The following is a 17100-nucleotide window of genomic DNA, read 5'->3' as shown; positions in this document are numbered from 1 at the left end:
TTATATTTTTTCCCCATAACAGATTTGTTTGTTTTTCAATTTAATTGTACAGTTTGCAGGTCACATTAAAGGTGGGAAAAGTTTTGAAATGATTTATTGTGGTCTCATTTTATTAATATCACAAAAAACTGACATTTTAACAGGGGTGTGTACACTTTTTATATCCATTGTGTATATGTGTGTGTGTGTCTATATATATATATATATATATATATATATATATATATATATATATATATATATATATATGCCTTATACAGTATCAGTGAATTGTAAGACATATTGGAGATAATCAGATAAGCACACAATAAGTATTATAATTGAGTTGGTTGGTGTATACAAAGTTAGCATACAATGTTTAAAACCGTTCGGATGAGGTGGCATTTTTCAAAAATATATCTGAGATGTAAGTGAAAGTAGTTCTAGATAAAGTTTTGAATAGGTTATGAAAACATTCTACATTATTTTGTTGATGTCGTAAGTAATAAGAGAGAAAGGAGAGAAAGTCTTAAAGGACAGAAGAGGAGAGAGGGCTAGGTATAAAGGAAGAAAAGGAGTTTATTTCAAGGTGGGGGAGAAATACTTCAGTGATATGAGACAGTTTATCCTAGGGTGGAAGATGAGCAAAGCCAATTTCTGGTTAGGTGTTACTTGAGAAATAGCTTAAACTTGGGAATGCTGATGTTGTTTACTATGTATTGGAGGGTGAAGTTCCAGATTTTTGATATTTGTCTGGAGTACAGGGAATCACCAGAGTTGTTGTTAGGTTTGGCTACCATTAGTAGGAGTTTGTTGGATGATCGCAGTGTGGTATTGTGGTGAGGCTGAATAAGGTTTGCAAGTGTGGGGCAGTTGCTTGGCTGTTGAATAACTGAGTGTGCTAAAGTAAGCTGACTGAGAGTTAGAAGTTGTGGTAATTATAACCATGTTAGCTCTTGTAGGGCTGAACAGTGATGAGATTTATTTGGGTGGTCAGTGGAAAACCTTGCAATTCTATTCTAACAGCCTTCCAACTTGCTTAGTTCTGTTTTTTGTAAATTCGTAAAATGGGGGAGGAGTATAGTAGTGTGGGAAGTAGATATGTTCTGGCTATAGACTGGAGGTTTCGGTTAGGAATTGTTTGGTTCTGTATAGGGATCCATGTTTGATTTGAAACTTTTTTTTATAGTTTGGGCTATGTGTATGTCATATTTTAGGCAGTTATCAATAGTGACACCTACCAGTTTGGTTTGCGTTAGAGTCTTTTTTGGTGTTTGAGGAGTAGATAGTAAAAGGTAAATTAGGTTTGCTGTTAGAGAATATCATTAGTTTGGTCTTGTTAGGGTTTAGAATTAGCTGTTTTTTGGTGAGATGCTATTCTGTAAAATAGTTTTGGGTTTTATGTAGGAGCTCAGGGAGGGAAAGGGCTGAGCATACGAGGGAGGAGTCATCTGCATACTGCACAGTGGTGGTTAAGTTGGTAGTGGAACTGAGTTTATTGGTAAAGATTGTAAAGAGTAGGAGACCAAGTATAGAGACTTATGGGACACCCACACAGATTGGGAGTAGGGATGAGATCTCAATTTGCTATTTTTTTCGCTTGTTGACGGTTAGACAAAGAGCTGTAAAACCATGAGATGGCTGACTGGGTTTGGTTTAATGAGGATAGTTCATTTAGTAGTATTTGATGAGATACTGTGTCAAAGGTCTTAGACATGTCTAAGAATATTGATGGTACACATTGGTTTCTGTTTCTATATTGGTTAATTGAGTCTGTGAAACTTATAAGAGTGGTTGTAGTACTATGCTTTGGTCTGAAACCATGCTGGGAGTTGGAGAGAAGGTGGTTGTTTATAAGATAGGACAGCAGTTGAGAATGTATGCATTTTTTTGAGGAGTTTGGCTGGGGGGGGGGAGTGGGATAGCAATTGATCTGTAGTTTGTAAAGTCTGTAGAGGGGCTGCCTTTATGCAGTAGTATGATGTCTAAGATTTCCCATAGTTTGGGGATACATTGTTCCATAATGGTGTGGTTTAATAGTATGCAGACAGGATATGCAATGACTTCAGCTGCTATTTTAAGGTATTCACTGGGAAGTAGGTCAGCTGCAAGTGATGTGGGTTTTAGTTTGTAGAAGAGTTTTTTTATGTAGCTAATTTGAAATTATGCTATAGAGAAAGAATTGGGTTGAGGAGCAGCTGATGTGGGAAGAATTAAAGAAATATTGGTATCATTTTTTATTAGTGAGAGTATTAAATTAGTAAAGTATTGGTTGAATTGGGTAGCAATAGACTCTGGTATCTGAGATGTTAGGGGTTGGGGTAGAACATTGTCCAGGATTAAGGATCTGTTTAATTGTGGCCCAGAATTTCTGTGGGTTGTTTAGGTTTCTTTGTTGTAGAGTCATGTAGTATTTCCTTTTGTCATTTGTAATTTGTTTTTTGACCAAGTTTCTTAGTTGACTAAAATTTTGGTGAGTAGTTTGATTTTTGTTTAAGTGATAACGAGACCAGGCCCTGCCTCTTTGTTCATGATTAGCTTTGTTTCTATAGTTAACTAGGGAATGGACTTTGGTTTGAGACAGATTATTCTTAGGAGGACCAGGTTGTTAAGGATATCCAGGAATTTTTCATTTGAAGTATTTGACAGTATCATCTAATTGTAGGTGCTTTAGAGGGGAACCAGTCACAGTGTTTAAGTAGGGTATTAAAGGTTTGAGGAAAGGAGTTTTTTTTTCTTGAATATATTTGTATATAGAAGTAACACCTAGATCCCAGGTGCAAAATGGGGAAAAGGGGTTGAGGATGGATGGATTTTTAGTGGGATTTATTTTTTGGCTGAGAAGGTAGGTGGGCATGTGATCACTGAGTGCATCTGGAATGCATCCATAGTGGTGACCTAGGTTGGGACAGTTTGTGAGAGTCCAGTCTAGGGTACAGGTGAGCCAGTCAAGGTTAAAATCTCCTGTGATGATTGTTTCTTTGATATATGTGGAGGATGCCCAGGAGAGGATATGTTCAGTTGTAGAGGCATTATTACCAGGGGGAATGTAGGCTGCTATAACTTTTATGCTCTTGTTAATGTTGTTTGAGGCAGGTGATTAGTAGCTCGGAGTTGTCTGTGTTGGGGGCCATATATGTAATTGTTCTAGAGTTAGTGCATCTTTGTTAAAAATGGCTATTCCACCACCACACTTATGTTTTCCATCAAGTCTATGGATATTATAATCAGTAGTTAGGATTTCTGTATTACTAACATGAGGTTTTAACCAGGTTTTTTTTATTCCTGTGATATCAGGGGAGTAAAAATGGAGAGTAGTGTGGAAGTCTTGGACTTTAAGGATGCTTCTAAGATTCATATTAATGATAAGAAGGTCTGAGCTATTATAGGGTGGTATAATGTCATTTTTTGAACTACAGTGTATTTTTGGGTGGAGAGAGTGGTTTGTTAGTTGGGGGCGTGGATTTGGATGTGTGTTGTCACTGTTTCAGTAGAGATATTTTGAAAAGAAGGAGGGGTGAGAGTTTGGGAAGTAATTTTGTTAATTTGTGTATTAAGTATGGGGGTGTATGTATGTGAATGTATTTAAGTGAGAATAGGTCTGTGGGGGAGTTGTATAGGTCTGATAATATTACAGTGAGAGTAGGAGCACTGTATATTTTTATGTTTATGGATAGTGTGGGAAAGTGGGTATATGTAATTTGAGAATTATGGTAAGAGGTAATTAGGTAAGTAGTAGTGAGAAGTGTAATAAATGTGTGTTCATAGGTTGGTACTAGGCTATCGGCCCTAGGGCCTATATAAGCCTAGCCATAACAATTCCCTGGATATTTCTTCCCACAATATTTACTTCCCTGGACCCCTGTCTAGCAGGGTGACTGACGTGATCCCCAGGGTGAATTTCCTATCTCCTATCCAGTCAGCAAGGTTCCTTTTGAAGAGGGCCAAGGAGGCCCTCTGCTTGACATGTATGGGCAGTCTATTCCAGAGTATGGGGAGTATCTGGGTGTAGTAGCATCATATTGGATATTTTATGGGTAAGCATACTTTTTTTAAGTAGACTGTGTGTTTTAAATTATAGATAAAGGGGATGAATACTGTGCAACAGATTGAAAGTGAGGTAATGTGTTTGGGAGTTTAAGGAGAGAAAGATGTGTGATATGGTATAGTCATGGGTGTAGTAGCTACTGGAGGATATAGAAGAGGGAGGGTTTAAGAAGCAGGAGGTAGAGTAGGAGAGATTGGGGAGATGATGTAAGAGTGCTGTAATTGGTATTTTGGTAGAGGGTGGCTAATCTGTATAAGTGTAGGAGTAGTCTGGGTGGGTGGGATTTGGGGGGTAGATTAGGGGAGCAGAGTGAGCCTGAACAGAGCAAGGGCGGATGGAGAGATTGACCAGTTCACAACTGACTGCAAAAGCAATCTCAGAGACTGTAAGTAAAGGAACTAAAAGTAGTTGTTATTTAAGAATACAGTATTAGGGAGGAGAATTAACAAGAAATTGGGACTGAAACTAGGAACTGTGCAAAAAGTCTTTGTATCCAGAGTGCAGACTTTAGAGCACCGGTAATGGTTGATAGAAGTTAGGGAAAGAAAGGTGTCAGATATGTGGCACAATACTACAATTAAAAGCACTACAGAAATTACAGAGAGAGAGACATAAAAAAGTGGAGGCAGAAATGAACAGGAGAGGGGGGGGGTCTGGCAAGAATGACTCTGTGATGTGCATGCAGCCACAAAAAATCAGATAAATTATAGTGACATATGTGAACTACTTTACATACATTAAAGAATGGAGTAAACTCACGCAGGACTATATTGACTGTTTTGAGTATAATTACCATGTTGCGAGCAGGTCAGGAATGCATGTTCCCAAAAGAATGTTCCCAGATTGTATATACTCCTATATTATGTGCGATCTATTGATTTTCAGCACTGGGAACATGCTTTTGAGGAACATCTGATATTTTATAATATAAAACATCCTTCCTTTTGTCTTTATCGTGCTTATACAATTAAAACAATAAATAATTACAGCCCTTTCCTTAAAGAAACATGATCAGTGTGATAATGCAAACTAATATATTTCATTGCTGTATTAGAAAGAGCCTTTTGTCTGTTAAAAGGCTGTAGTGTTTAAACACATGGATAACTCAACATATATTGGTCTTGCATTGCATATATACATTCATTTTTATTATTATTAATGTCTTGTCGGGTTGATTTACATTAGTATGCACCTCACTGTTATATAGTTTGACTTATTTAAGTGGTTTTAGTTTATATTATCAAGCACTACCTGAGTTGCTTGGTTGCTTCCTTAATGCCTTTCTAACAGTATTGTTTCATTACAGTCCCACTTGTTTCTCGACTGTGTCCTAGTGATATCTGCAGGATATGGAAGAGTGGTGCTAAACTACGGGTTGATGCCACTTTACTGGGCTTTGAAAACATGAGCTGGATAAGGGGCAGACGCAGCTATATTTTCAAAGGGGAAGGTACATTTCAATTTTTTTTTCTTTATTTTGTATTTTGTGAACTAAACATTGGTTTCTTATAAGTAGATAAAATGCTGGTAACTGAAACTGGTCTCTAAGTGTTCTATTGTTTCACTGTAAATGTAAAGCATTGATCTGTGGATCTGAAATACAGTCACTATTTATTTCTATTCTTTCTTTCTTTGTAAAAGTTTCTGAAAGCATAATCAATTCAGTAATTAGTAACTTACGACTTTTAGCTGCATATTTTTAAGTAATTATGTAAAGAATATATAAAATGGATGTTATGTCGCAGAAATATTTAATGGTGGTTGACTGAAATCAGTGCTAAATTTCAATACATCTAAGAGAATTTGTGACCACAGGGACTGCAGTTTTTAAAAGGTAACAAAGGGAATATAAAGTATCCAAAGACTAGGATATAATGATTGGATGTAATTTCCCTTCACAGAAGTTACTGAAAGGCAATCATAACAGACCAAAATCCCATCATTTTGACATCTGTAGTAGGAGTAGTAGTAGGAGTTAATCATAATAAAGAACTCATGAGATGCTCTTCATATTCATCACTGCTGTACTACTCTTAGTTGTATGGGTTATATTCATATAGCAAAGGTTATTGCAGCAGTGATCATTTGAACATCTACTGTTACGATAATTCTGTTTATACAACTGTACTATGTTTGTGGAAGGCTGTTGTGATAGAACCAAATACTTGTACTTCTACTCACAGATCCTAATAATCATCCATCCTGTTTGTTCAAGAAACCGAAGTCTTGCATATTGTTAATGCACATGTCTTGTTGCTGCTTCTCTGTATCTGTTAGCACGAGCTCTATATCATTGCAGCATTACTCCACTATAATTGGGTCTTACTGTTTCAAAGTTGTTAGTTTTAAGTGTTTTCAGGTACCTAATTGTTTCATCTACCATATTGGCTTAATTTCTGTTATATAAGTATAATAACACACTGACGTTTTTATAAGTTGAGGAAATAATTATATAATGTTATTTTTGGAATTACTTAGTATAACATTTTCTTTCCTCAGTGGGTGAATCAACATATAAGCAGTTGGTAAAATGTTTTATAGGATCATAGGTAAGTACTAGGCCATCAGTCTGCAGACCATTATAAGCCTAGCCAATAACCCATATTCATAAGTTCCCACCAGCCTCAAGGAGATTAACAAAATATTGACCAGGTAAGATTTTTGTGGCAACCCATCTAGTTATCTAAGTTTACCTTGAAGGTGGCAAGGGGTGATACTCTAGTTGACATGTAATGGAAGTTTGTTACAGAGGTGAGAGATGCATTTAGATATGAATGTATCACACCAACATTTTTATTTATTTATTTTATTTATTTGCAATTTGATTACCGGGAAAGTCCACTGGACCAAATTGACCCATTTTCAGTGGAGGCCTGGGGAGAAAAGCTCCAAGATGCATTATACAATTTAGATACAAATGATAGTTAATATTAAAGATCTTATGTAGAATAGTTACTCATAAATGCATTCAATATCCTGCATAGTTAACAAATTCATTAAGCTTGAAGTTAGGGATGACACAGTTTCATTTGAGGAAAACAGATACGGGTTAGATTTGGAAACAGTTTACATACAAACCTTTTAAGAAAATGTAAATACACTTTACATACAAACATCAACAGTAGAATGCTATTTACAATATTTACAAGGTTGGGGTATGTGAGGGTAGCTGTAGAAGGTGAGAGCTTAGAGAGAAGATATAGAAATTGTTGAGAGCTTAGACAGGCTCATAGGAAGATAACTATGAGAGTTGTAGAGATTGGGAACCAGAGCGAGAACCCCTTTGAATTAGGTTGGGTGAATGCAGGTACATTTCTATTTAGTGGACAGTTGTTTGAATAGTTGGGTTTGAAGTTTGCTGAGTTTGGTATGGTTCTTAGTGTGGAGGGAAGGGAATTCCATTTTTTGCCTAGTGAGAAAGATAGGAGAAGTTGGCCAGCAGGATGTTTAGGTTTATGGATAGTAATTAAGTTCTGATTTTCAGATCTGAGAGCTCTGTTGGGTGTATAAGGGGGAAGGATTTTAGTTAGAGCGGGACATTTTGTTGGGTGAAATATGAGTCTATGTGGAGTAGTGAGTTGGAGATTGTCTAGGTAGTTTGGGAGTTCAAGCCAATTCAGGGATTGTAGGGTTAGGCAGTGATTGGTGGTATTTTTAGATTTAGAGGCCAATTTAGAGATTTTGTTGTAGCAGTTTTCTAGTTTAGAGGTGATAGAGGAGGACAGGTTGGTTAGGGGAGTGGCTCCGTATAATAAGGAAGGAAGAAGATAAGTCGAGGCCAGAGTTTGCCTAGTAGAGTTGGAGAGAAAGCGATTATTCGTATACAGCATACCTAGCTTTTGGTGGGTTTTCTTAATATTTTGTTGAATATGAATATCAAACTTGAGGTGTTCATCTACAGTAATGCCAAGTAGTTTGGCAGAGGGGACTACTTCTATAGGTGAGTTGGTTTGACTATAGACTTTGAAGTTGTTTTTATCGTAGGAGAGGGTCTTTGTGGGAGAGAATAGTAGAATCTTTGATTTATTTGCATTGAGAGAGAGAGGTGGTTTTGGTGCATCCAGTTTTCAGTTGTTGAGAAGGCAGTTTGGGTTTTAGTCAGCAATGCAGAGAGGTTTGAGGCAGAGCAGACTAAGGTTGAATTGTTCATGATTGAATGATTTTAGCATCAAGAATAGCAGTGTGAAAGTTATTGATGAAGATGTTAAAAAGCATTGGCCCAAGGATGGATCCCTGTGGTACGCCAGTTGGGGTAGGTAGGAAGGAAGAGATGGAGTTCTTCCATTTTACTGTCTGTGATCTGTCTGATAGATAGCTGGAGAACCAGGATAAAGCATTATGTGAGAGATTAAGGTTTGAGAGATGACAGAGAAGGTGCTTGTGGGAAACAGTGTCAAAGGCTTTAGACAAATCAAGTAAAACAGTAGAAACTAAGTGGCCTGAATCTCGGGCTTAATTGACAGTTTCTAGGAAAGAGAGTAGAGCGGTTATTGTGCTATGGCCTGGACGGAAGCCATGCTGGGTAGGAGTGAGAAGATTGTTTTGGGTCAGGAAAGGCATAAGTTGGAGGTGGATGCATTTTTCTAGGATTTTGGAGATTGGTGAGAGCAAAGCTATGGGGTGAAAGTTTGAGATGCTGGTATTTTTGCCTCCTTTATGAAGAGGAAGAATATAAGCTGAGCCCCAGAGTTTGGGGACATATGATTATTTTATGGATCGGTTGATAATGATGCTGATTTGGGAGTGCAATGCCATCAGCAGCACATTTTAGGAAGGAAGAGGGAATATTGTCGGGAGCGTTAGAGCAAGGTTTAAGTTTGGACAAAAGTTTTTTTATAAAGTTAGTGGAGATGGGTTTGAGTTCAAACAGATGAGGTGAGTTAGAATGGGGAGAGTATAGAGCAGTTGGGTTATTATTGGGAAATGTCTTGGTGAAGGTAATAATAGTGTCTATGAAAAATAAGTTAAATTCAGAGCCTAGTTCGAGATCAGATTTACTTGGGTCAGGACAGAGATTATTCTTGGAGCCTGGATTGATGAGTGAGTTTACTGAGTTCCAGAGTTTTGGGTTTTTTTAATTGTTATTGGACTGAAGTTTGATATAGTAGGATTTTTTTGTCTTTGGTGATTAGTCAGTTTGCACGGTTGCGGAGCTGTTTATATTGGAGTAAGGTATTGTCCAGTTTATTGTTTTGGTAAAGCTTCCATAGTTTGTCTCTGTGGTGCATAATCTGTTTTGTCTCTTTGGATAGCCAAGGAGCAGTTTTAGTTTTTATCCTTTTGTTTCTTAGTGGGGCTAGTGAGTTTAAAGTATCAAGGAAGACAGAGTTGAAGTATTCTATAGCCTTGTCAAGAGGAAGGATGTTTAGAATTTGCCACTTCATTTGTTTGAAAGTATTTGAGAAAGTAGTTTGGTTGAAGCTACTGAGGTTACGAGTTTGAATGTACTGATGCTGGTGTGGGGAGGAACTAGTTGAGTGATGCATGAAGGCTGGGAGGTGGTTGCTAAAGGTATCAGGAATTGTGCCAGAATTGGTTATTTTATTTGGATCTGAGACTAGGATCCAATCTATAGTGGATCCGGGAGGGTTTATTTTGTTAGGTCGAGTGATGGAGAGGATTATTTGAGTGTAGTTATAGAGGTTAATGGATAGTGAGGGAGAGGGGCAATTGATTTTATTCCAGTCAATATTCACATCACCAAGGATATAAGTTTCATAGTTAATTTCAGTAGAGGCCCATAGGAGAATATTTTTGAGTGTAGAGATATTGTTACCAGGTGAGATATATACGGCAGTGATGCAGATATTTTTATGTTTATTTAGTTTTAAAATTCCAGAAGTTAGTTCAGTGTTCTGGAATTGAGGAATTGGAATTTGGAGGGGAATTAAGGTAAGAAGGTTGGAGTAGACTAGGGCAGTGCCACCACCTTTTTTATTTAGTCGGTCATTTCTGAGACAATGAAATCCTGGGGGCAGAATCTCAGAGTCGGAGATAAAGGGCTTGAGCCAGGTTTCAGAGATGGCTAAGATATCTGGTTGGTTATGGCTCAACCATGCTTGAAATTGGTGTACATTGTTGTTTAGGCTTTGTGCATTAATTGTAAAAATCTTTAGGGTGTTGAGATAGGAGGAAGAGGATAAGGGATGAGTGTTGTTAATAAAGGATGTAGGACCAGAGTTAGGATGGATATCACCAGTTTGGACTAGGTTGTTGAAGGAGATATCCTTTAGCCATATTGGTCTGACAGGCATGAATTTTGGTAGATTGTAGATTAGAGCAGGTGACCGTATCTTGACTTTAGAGGAGAAGAGTTTAATGTGGAATAGGTGCAGAGGGTTGGGCTGAACGAGAGAAGATGAGATAGAGAGGAAATGGGAATAAGAGTGAGGGGGAAGATGGGTTTGTATGGTAGTTGTCCTTGTAGGTGGTATTGGACAAGCATAGGTGAAATATGAGGTAGCATAGTATAAGGGAAGTAGGAACAGAAAGAGGAGGCTGGGGGACTGAAGGGTGTGATAACTTGAGGAGAGCATGTTGGAGCAAAGAGGGTGGTATGAGTGGTTAGGAAAATAGAGAAGGCTATGAAGAAGAAAGGGTTTAAAAAGTGATGGAGGTATTCTAGAGATTTAAGGAAAGAGAAAGAAACTATAATTATTGGGTGGAGTATAGATTAGAGTTTAAGAAGGATGGCTATAGGTGGGAGGAGTAATGAGGGGGGAGCTGGTATTGGGTAATTAGTCTGAGAGGGTGGGGTAAGATAGGAATAAAGCTAGGAGTACTGGGGCGGGTGGGAAATGGGGACATGGTAGGGGGGTGGAGTGAGCTCATAGGGGAAACGGAGAGGGAAAGAACACTAGAGGTGCGTATGGCAGAAAAAGTATCAGCAAAGAGCAGTTTAAAGGCTGTAGTTGGAAGGTCATCATCTTCTTTTGGCTGTTCTTGTTAGGGGTCGCCACAGCAGATCACCTGTTTCCATTTCTTCCTGTCCTCTGCATCTTACTCTGTCACACCAACCACCTGCATGTCCTCTCTCACCACATCCATAAACCTTATCTTAGGCCTTCCTCTTTTCCTGTTACCTGGTAGCTTCATCCTTAGCATCTTTTTCCCAATATATTCAGCATCCCTCCTCAGCACATGTCCAAACCAACGTAATCGTGCCTCTCTGGCTTTGTCTCCAAACCTTCCAACCTGGGCTGACCCTCTAATATACTTATTCCTAATCCTGTCCACCCTTGTCACACCCAGTGCAAATCTTAACATCTTTAATTCTGCCACATCCAGCTCAGACTCCTGCCTTTTGGTCAGTGCCACTGTCTCCAACCCATATAACATAGCTGGTCTCACTACCCTCTTGTAGACCTTCCCTTTCACTCTTACAGGTACTCGTCTGTCAAAAATCACTCCTGACACTCTTCTCCACCCACTCCATCCTGCCTGTACTCTCTTCTTCACCTCTCTTCCACACTCACCATTACTCTGAACTATTGACCCCAAGTATTTAAACTCATCCACCTTCTTCACCTCTACTCCTTGCATCCTCACCATTCCTCTATCCTCCCTCTCATTCACACACATATATTCTGTCTTAGTCCTGCTGACCTTCATTCCTCTTCTCTCTAGAGCATATCTCCATCTCTCCAGGGTCTCCTCCACCTGTTCCCTACTCTCACTACAGATCACATTTCCAGCCAGAAAAAGAAGGCTGCCTTTACAGAGGGTGGTTTCGCAGGGGGGAGAAGATATTTACAGTCTAAGGATATTAACTCATAACCAACTGTTTGTGAAAAAATAAAACTTGTTGGGATTATAAAGAATGTCTAGGATTTATATTGGTAGATGCTGCCACCTAATGGTAGAAGGAGATAGCAAACAGCAGGGATAGTTGGACCAGTCTTAGGTTTAAATATATTCTAGGGTAGTGATAACAGTAGGGGGAGAGGGCAAACGGTATGCGGTAGGCTGCTAGAACGCACACACGGGAGGGCAGATTAACTCTATAGATAGTACATCAAGTCTACATTTAATTAGTGTTAAGCAACATACATTTACACAGTCTTGTTGGGGGGTTCTTCTCAGTTGTATTTTTCTAAGTATCAGGCAAGCTGGCCAATTCAGGGTGTCTTCAGGTGATGGCCGGAGGTATTCCTTTTGCGTTTAAAGCAGGAAGGGAGCACCCAGGATGGATTACTGTAGAGGAGAGGGAGACAACAAGTTAGTTAATATTGCAGATGTAGAGGGGAAGGTAGAAGGTAATGGATGTTTAGAGAAGAAAGGAGGGTGTAATAAAGCACAGTAGTAGAGAGAGGCTATGGTTAGATGAGGCTAGAGCAAGTATGTAGAGGAAGATTAGGTTTAGGGGATTAACAATGGAAAGCAGCAGACATTATGCTAGGAACAATACAAGTTAGGCAATATAGGCTCCATTAAATAGAGCAAAACATTCATTCAGCAGTTCAGCAAGCTATCGGTGACCCCAGTCCATTTGAGAGGACAGGGTTATACAGCAGTAGAGCCAAATTTAAGCAGCAGAAAGCAAGGGGTAAATGATAAAGTAATACTATAAAATCTCTAAACAGTGCAATATATAGTGTTCAACAGACTAACACAGTAAACTGCTATATGTTCATGTTGTGCAATAACTTGTGCTGAACAGTTTTCAGAACAATATAAAAGCCATGTGGTGCCCTTATAGAGACAAATGGAAAAGAAAAAGAGCTGCTAAGCCAGTAATTAAGCTAAAGGCTCTAGTAGGACCATTGATCCACCTTGAAAGAGAAATAAAGGACTTCAACGATATATGTTCATTGGCATCCTTTTAATAGGAGATCTGGAGAGCAGACTAGGTCAGCAAAGTGCAACAGTCGAGCCCTATATACTCAGACTAAAGTAATGCAGCTGGCGACAAGATAAAGAGAGACCCACTCATCCCACAAAGCAGCTTACAGCTGATAAGTCAGTAATTAACTTAAGCAAAGGGCAAATGACACAGTACAAAGCAAGTAGTCAAACAGTACAGTATACAGGGCAAAACGGTCCCCAAAACTGTGTAGAAGCTGTGCGGAGCCCTTATAGTTACAAATGGAAAGAAAAATGGCTGCTAAACCTGATTTTAAGTGGAAGACTTGAAGGGGGATTATTATTCCACCTTAAGGGGCTATCCGGCATTCAGCGATGCATTTTGGTTGGCGTCCTTTTAACAGGACATCATTACACCAGGTTTCTGGTCATGACAAGCCAGCAGTATTCACTCAAGCCCCTTGTACCAATAAAAAATGAATGCAGCATTAGTCAGTGTAGGAAAGAGCCCCACTCGTCCCAAAAGCAGCTTTCAGAGGTCAAAAACACATGTAGGTCACAGATAAATGAAGCCGTCAGCACAAGGCCAACAATAACCATACAACACAGTTACAAACATTGCATTGGAGTGATAGTCATCAGCACAAAGAAAATGTTATACTAAGCACATGTCTTTTTAACTGTTGATGAAGGTTTTGTTCCTTTAAATGCATATTTGAGGAGCTGTTTGTTCCGCTAAGGAACAGCAGGTCAGACAGGATTGCATATTTCATGGGTTGAAAGGCTAGACATTGATCCCCGTGGAGGACTGTGCGAGAAACTGAGTACACAGAGATGGCTGTCAGTTTGTGCTGATAATGAAGATTTTTGAGGCCACTAATCTTTTTCATAAGGAATGTCTTGATCCGTCAAGTTGAGTGATATTTTTATATGAATGTATGCCAGAACGAGCCCTATATTCACTAATGGGTCTAATGAGATACAAGTAAAGGGAAATTAGAAGTTCTTTGGATCCAGAAGATGTGCCTTTGGAAATTAGATGAGTTGAAGGCTTTCTGAAGCACTGAAGGGACTGGCTGGTCAAAAGATAGGGAATTATCAACAGGGGTACCTAGATCCCTTGCAGTGGTATCAGATTGATGGGGAGTGTCACATTTATGGCATGGGAAATGTTTTGTTTACCAAAATGAATTATACTTCATTTTTGTGCATTTAATTTGACACCATTGTCCTTGCATCAGTTGTTAACATGGTTTAACCATTGTTAGAGCAGTTGTGAGTCTGTGGAAGATGTAATAACAGCTGCCAGTTTGCAGTCATCTAGAAACTTAGGAATGCTGGCCTGAAAAAGTGTGAGAAAATGCCATATAAGAGACTGACTCCTGTAGTATACCACTGGTAGCCTTTTTGCTTTCAGGGTGGCACCTGTGACACTATCTAGCTGTTCTTCAGTTCGAGTATGGGTGTTCTGCCAAGGAGTTTCAATGTGAAAATGTAATGTTGCTGTGAATTTCATTGCAGTGTTCTGAATTGTGAGAGATGGTGTAGCACTTTACAGATTTTTTTCCTTTTTTATTCATTGTGATGTGACATGAAGTTGGTATATATAATTTTGGGTGATGAGGGGGTACAAGGGGGGCTTGCCTCCTTTAAAAAAATTTTTTTTAGGGCTTTTGACTCGCTGGTTTAACTTTTGAAAACTGGTGAATCAAAAGAGTGTGATGAGTATGTTGTCATGATTCGTAGGTTCACCACTCTAATCACATGGATTCTGTCAGATAACCAGTTAGCTGTCTACCACACAGTATAAGTGAATATATTCATATTTGTTAATGCTACTGTTTTGCTACTTTTTCATAATTTGAGGAAATAGTTTTATTTTTATGATGTTATTCATGTGTAATATCTTCCTCACTTAAATCAGTTTATCACTGCACCTATGAGGGACAGATTTCATTTACAGTTTTTTTTTTTTTTTGTCTTGGGCTCTACTTGATGCTTATAATTAAGAACACACTGATAGAAATAATAAAACTACTAAGATCATTTTAAAAGTTTCATTTTTTTAATTAAACCATTACTGGAATTAGAAAAGAAGAGAGGTTTAAAAAAAGAAGTCAGGGAAAGATGAGGATCCTAAAGCAAAGTCTAAAAAAGGTTAAATTAAAATGTCTAAAAATCTAAGGAGTGTAAAAAAGTCTGAAAAGAATGGGTGAAATAAGGAAAACATTATTGTTAAGATTATAATTTAAAGATAGTCATAAAGAGAAATTTTCTTTGCATGTAGTCACTGTAACAGTCACAAAGTGTGGGTTGTATCCCACCTTACCTATGTCTTCCTTTGACTGAGGTTGCAAATGCAGTGGCTTTCTTCCTTGCCTAAATTGACCAGTGTAGGGTCATAAAGGAGTGCATTGAAATAGGTATGCCTTTTGTATACCATGTTTGGTAGGCATTCTTAGCAGTTCTTATCATTTTAGACTGTTGTACATCTTTCACTCACCTGAAGAAAAAAATAATTACCGAGCAAATAATAATTTTAGTTTAAATAGCTCTCTGTTATTTCAGTTTCTACATTTCTGATTGTTAACAAAATCCTTTATTTAGTAAGCATGGTTGTTGTAAAGAAATAGCCACTGAAGATTTTCATTTACAGTGTTTGTTCTGATAAACCACAATCACAATATTGAATATTATGAACATTGTAGAAAATTTAAGCAGACTGGTAAAATCAGGAGACCAAAAGCAGTGACATATTTCCACACTAAAATAAGACTTTGGTCTTAATGGAAGAAAATTCTAAAAATAAGTATATTGTCCAAACAGAAATCAAAAAAAGTTAAAATTCAGAAGAGGGCAGAATAGATAAACAAAAAAGGGTACATATGTATTATCGCAACCAGGAGAGAAGTGTCTCTTAAGTGTTTCATCATTCACTGCTTCAGGGTTCATTCTCACGCTTCCAAATAATAATAAAGTCAGCAAACTCATCTTCTGTTTTTAAATTTTGGAATTCTTTGCTTGGGCAAGTGGTACATTAACATGGGCCACCTTTTCGGCATAATGAATAAATGAATGGATAACGATGGTTGGAGTACAAACACTGTAGAGATGAAAGGTGCAGTTTACAAGGGACTGATCTAACAATACATTCCACATAGGTACATTAGTGTGGATTGTGTACTGCTGAGAGGAAAACTTCGGATGTGCATCCCTCAAAGCAGACATTCACACATTAGGTAACCATTTTATCTACTGGCAGAGATCACTTTTCAAAACTTCTGTGAGGGACTGGTAAAGTTGCTGGGGCATCAAAGGCTGTGGTAAACTGAAATGGGCCTCCACTTCGAGGAACTGTAATGAGCAAAGCTTAAAGGGGCTTAATATAATTAGTGGTTCCACATATAACCGTTAACAGTGAGATCTGAAGTAGGCAGACTTCATTTGTCTGCAACTTGTGGGTATCAGATCCGACCTCGGATCCGAGCCGGCATTTCAAAAGCTTTAGGCTCCGAGCTCCTAGCTCCTCCCTCTACCCATAATCCCCTGCCAAGCCCTAACTGACCCCAGATTTCGTTTTCCGCTTTCAAGTTGCAACGGACACCTCGAGCTCCTGGTTACAGATAAGCATTTTGACAGAAAATTTTTGAAAAACTTTAACTTTTTTGATTTGATTAGTTAGAAGTGTTTGTGTTAGGCTTTCCTCTCTCTATCTTTTTAATTTTTCTTGGGTTTTGCGTAGTTTGTGTGTTTGTGTGTGTTTTAGGCCTGTTAGGGCTTAAGATGTCTGAAGCCCATAAGGCAGTATTCTCTAAATGTACCGAGTGTGGCCATAAGCTGTCCCCAGCGGATGGCCACACTCGGTGCGTTAAATGCTTGGGGGTTGAACACCTGTCATCTGGTTGTACCATTTGTGCAGGGTTCAACCCCTGAGCTTTAAGGGAGCGGAGGTCGAAGCTTGTTCTGGCAGGACTTCTCCCTCCAGATGCGGCTCCGGCCTCTGCCCCTACTAGTCAGCAGCCTTTAGCGGGTGCTGTGGTCTCCCCTCCCCCGGCTGGGACTCAACCTCCCCCAAAAAAGCCGGAGGAGAGGGAGACTTCAAGGGAGAAAGAGAAAAAGGAGAGACACAGGGAGAGGCACCATAAACGGAGAGCCGAGACCTCAAGTTTGGCTCCTCCGTCTAAACGGGCCTCCCCTGTGTCTTCTAGATCTTCTCCTCCTTGGCTCCACTCCCCTCGGTTCTCTTCTGGGCCCAAGGAGGAGGAGGCTAG

At 38.9% G+C, this 17100-nt stretch overlaps 1 protein-coding gene across 1 annotated transcript in view; it reads left to right on the top strand.

Annotated features, from left to right (window-relative positions):
- The window catches only part of ANKRD13A (ankyrin repeat domain 13A), a 1453295-nt gene that overhangs the window by 595881 nt on the left and 840314 nt on the right, over window positions 1–17100 (top strand). Inside the window, exon 5 of the mRNA XM_044068498.1 lies at window positions 5334–5477. Within this exon, the coding sequence (XP_043924433.1) occupies window positions 5334–5477 (144 nt within the window). The remainder of the gene's footprint in view (window positions 1–5333; window positions 5478–17100) is intronic.

Source organism: Protopterus annectens, chromosome 4.part0 (genome assembly GCF_019279795.1).
Source record: "Protopterus annectens isolate FY-2018-M chromosome 4.part0, PAN1.0, whole genome shotgun sequence".
Taxonomy (NCBI): Eukaryota; Metazoa; Chordata; order Ceratodontiformes; family Protopteridae; genus Protopterus; species Protopterus annectens.
Note: the sequence above shows the minus strand (reverse complement) of the source record. Positions and strands in the feature narration are given on the sequence as shown.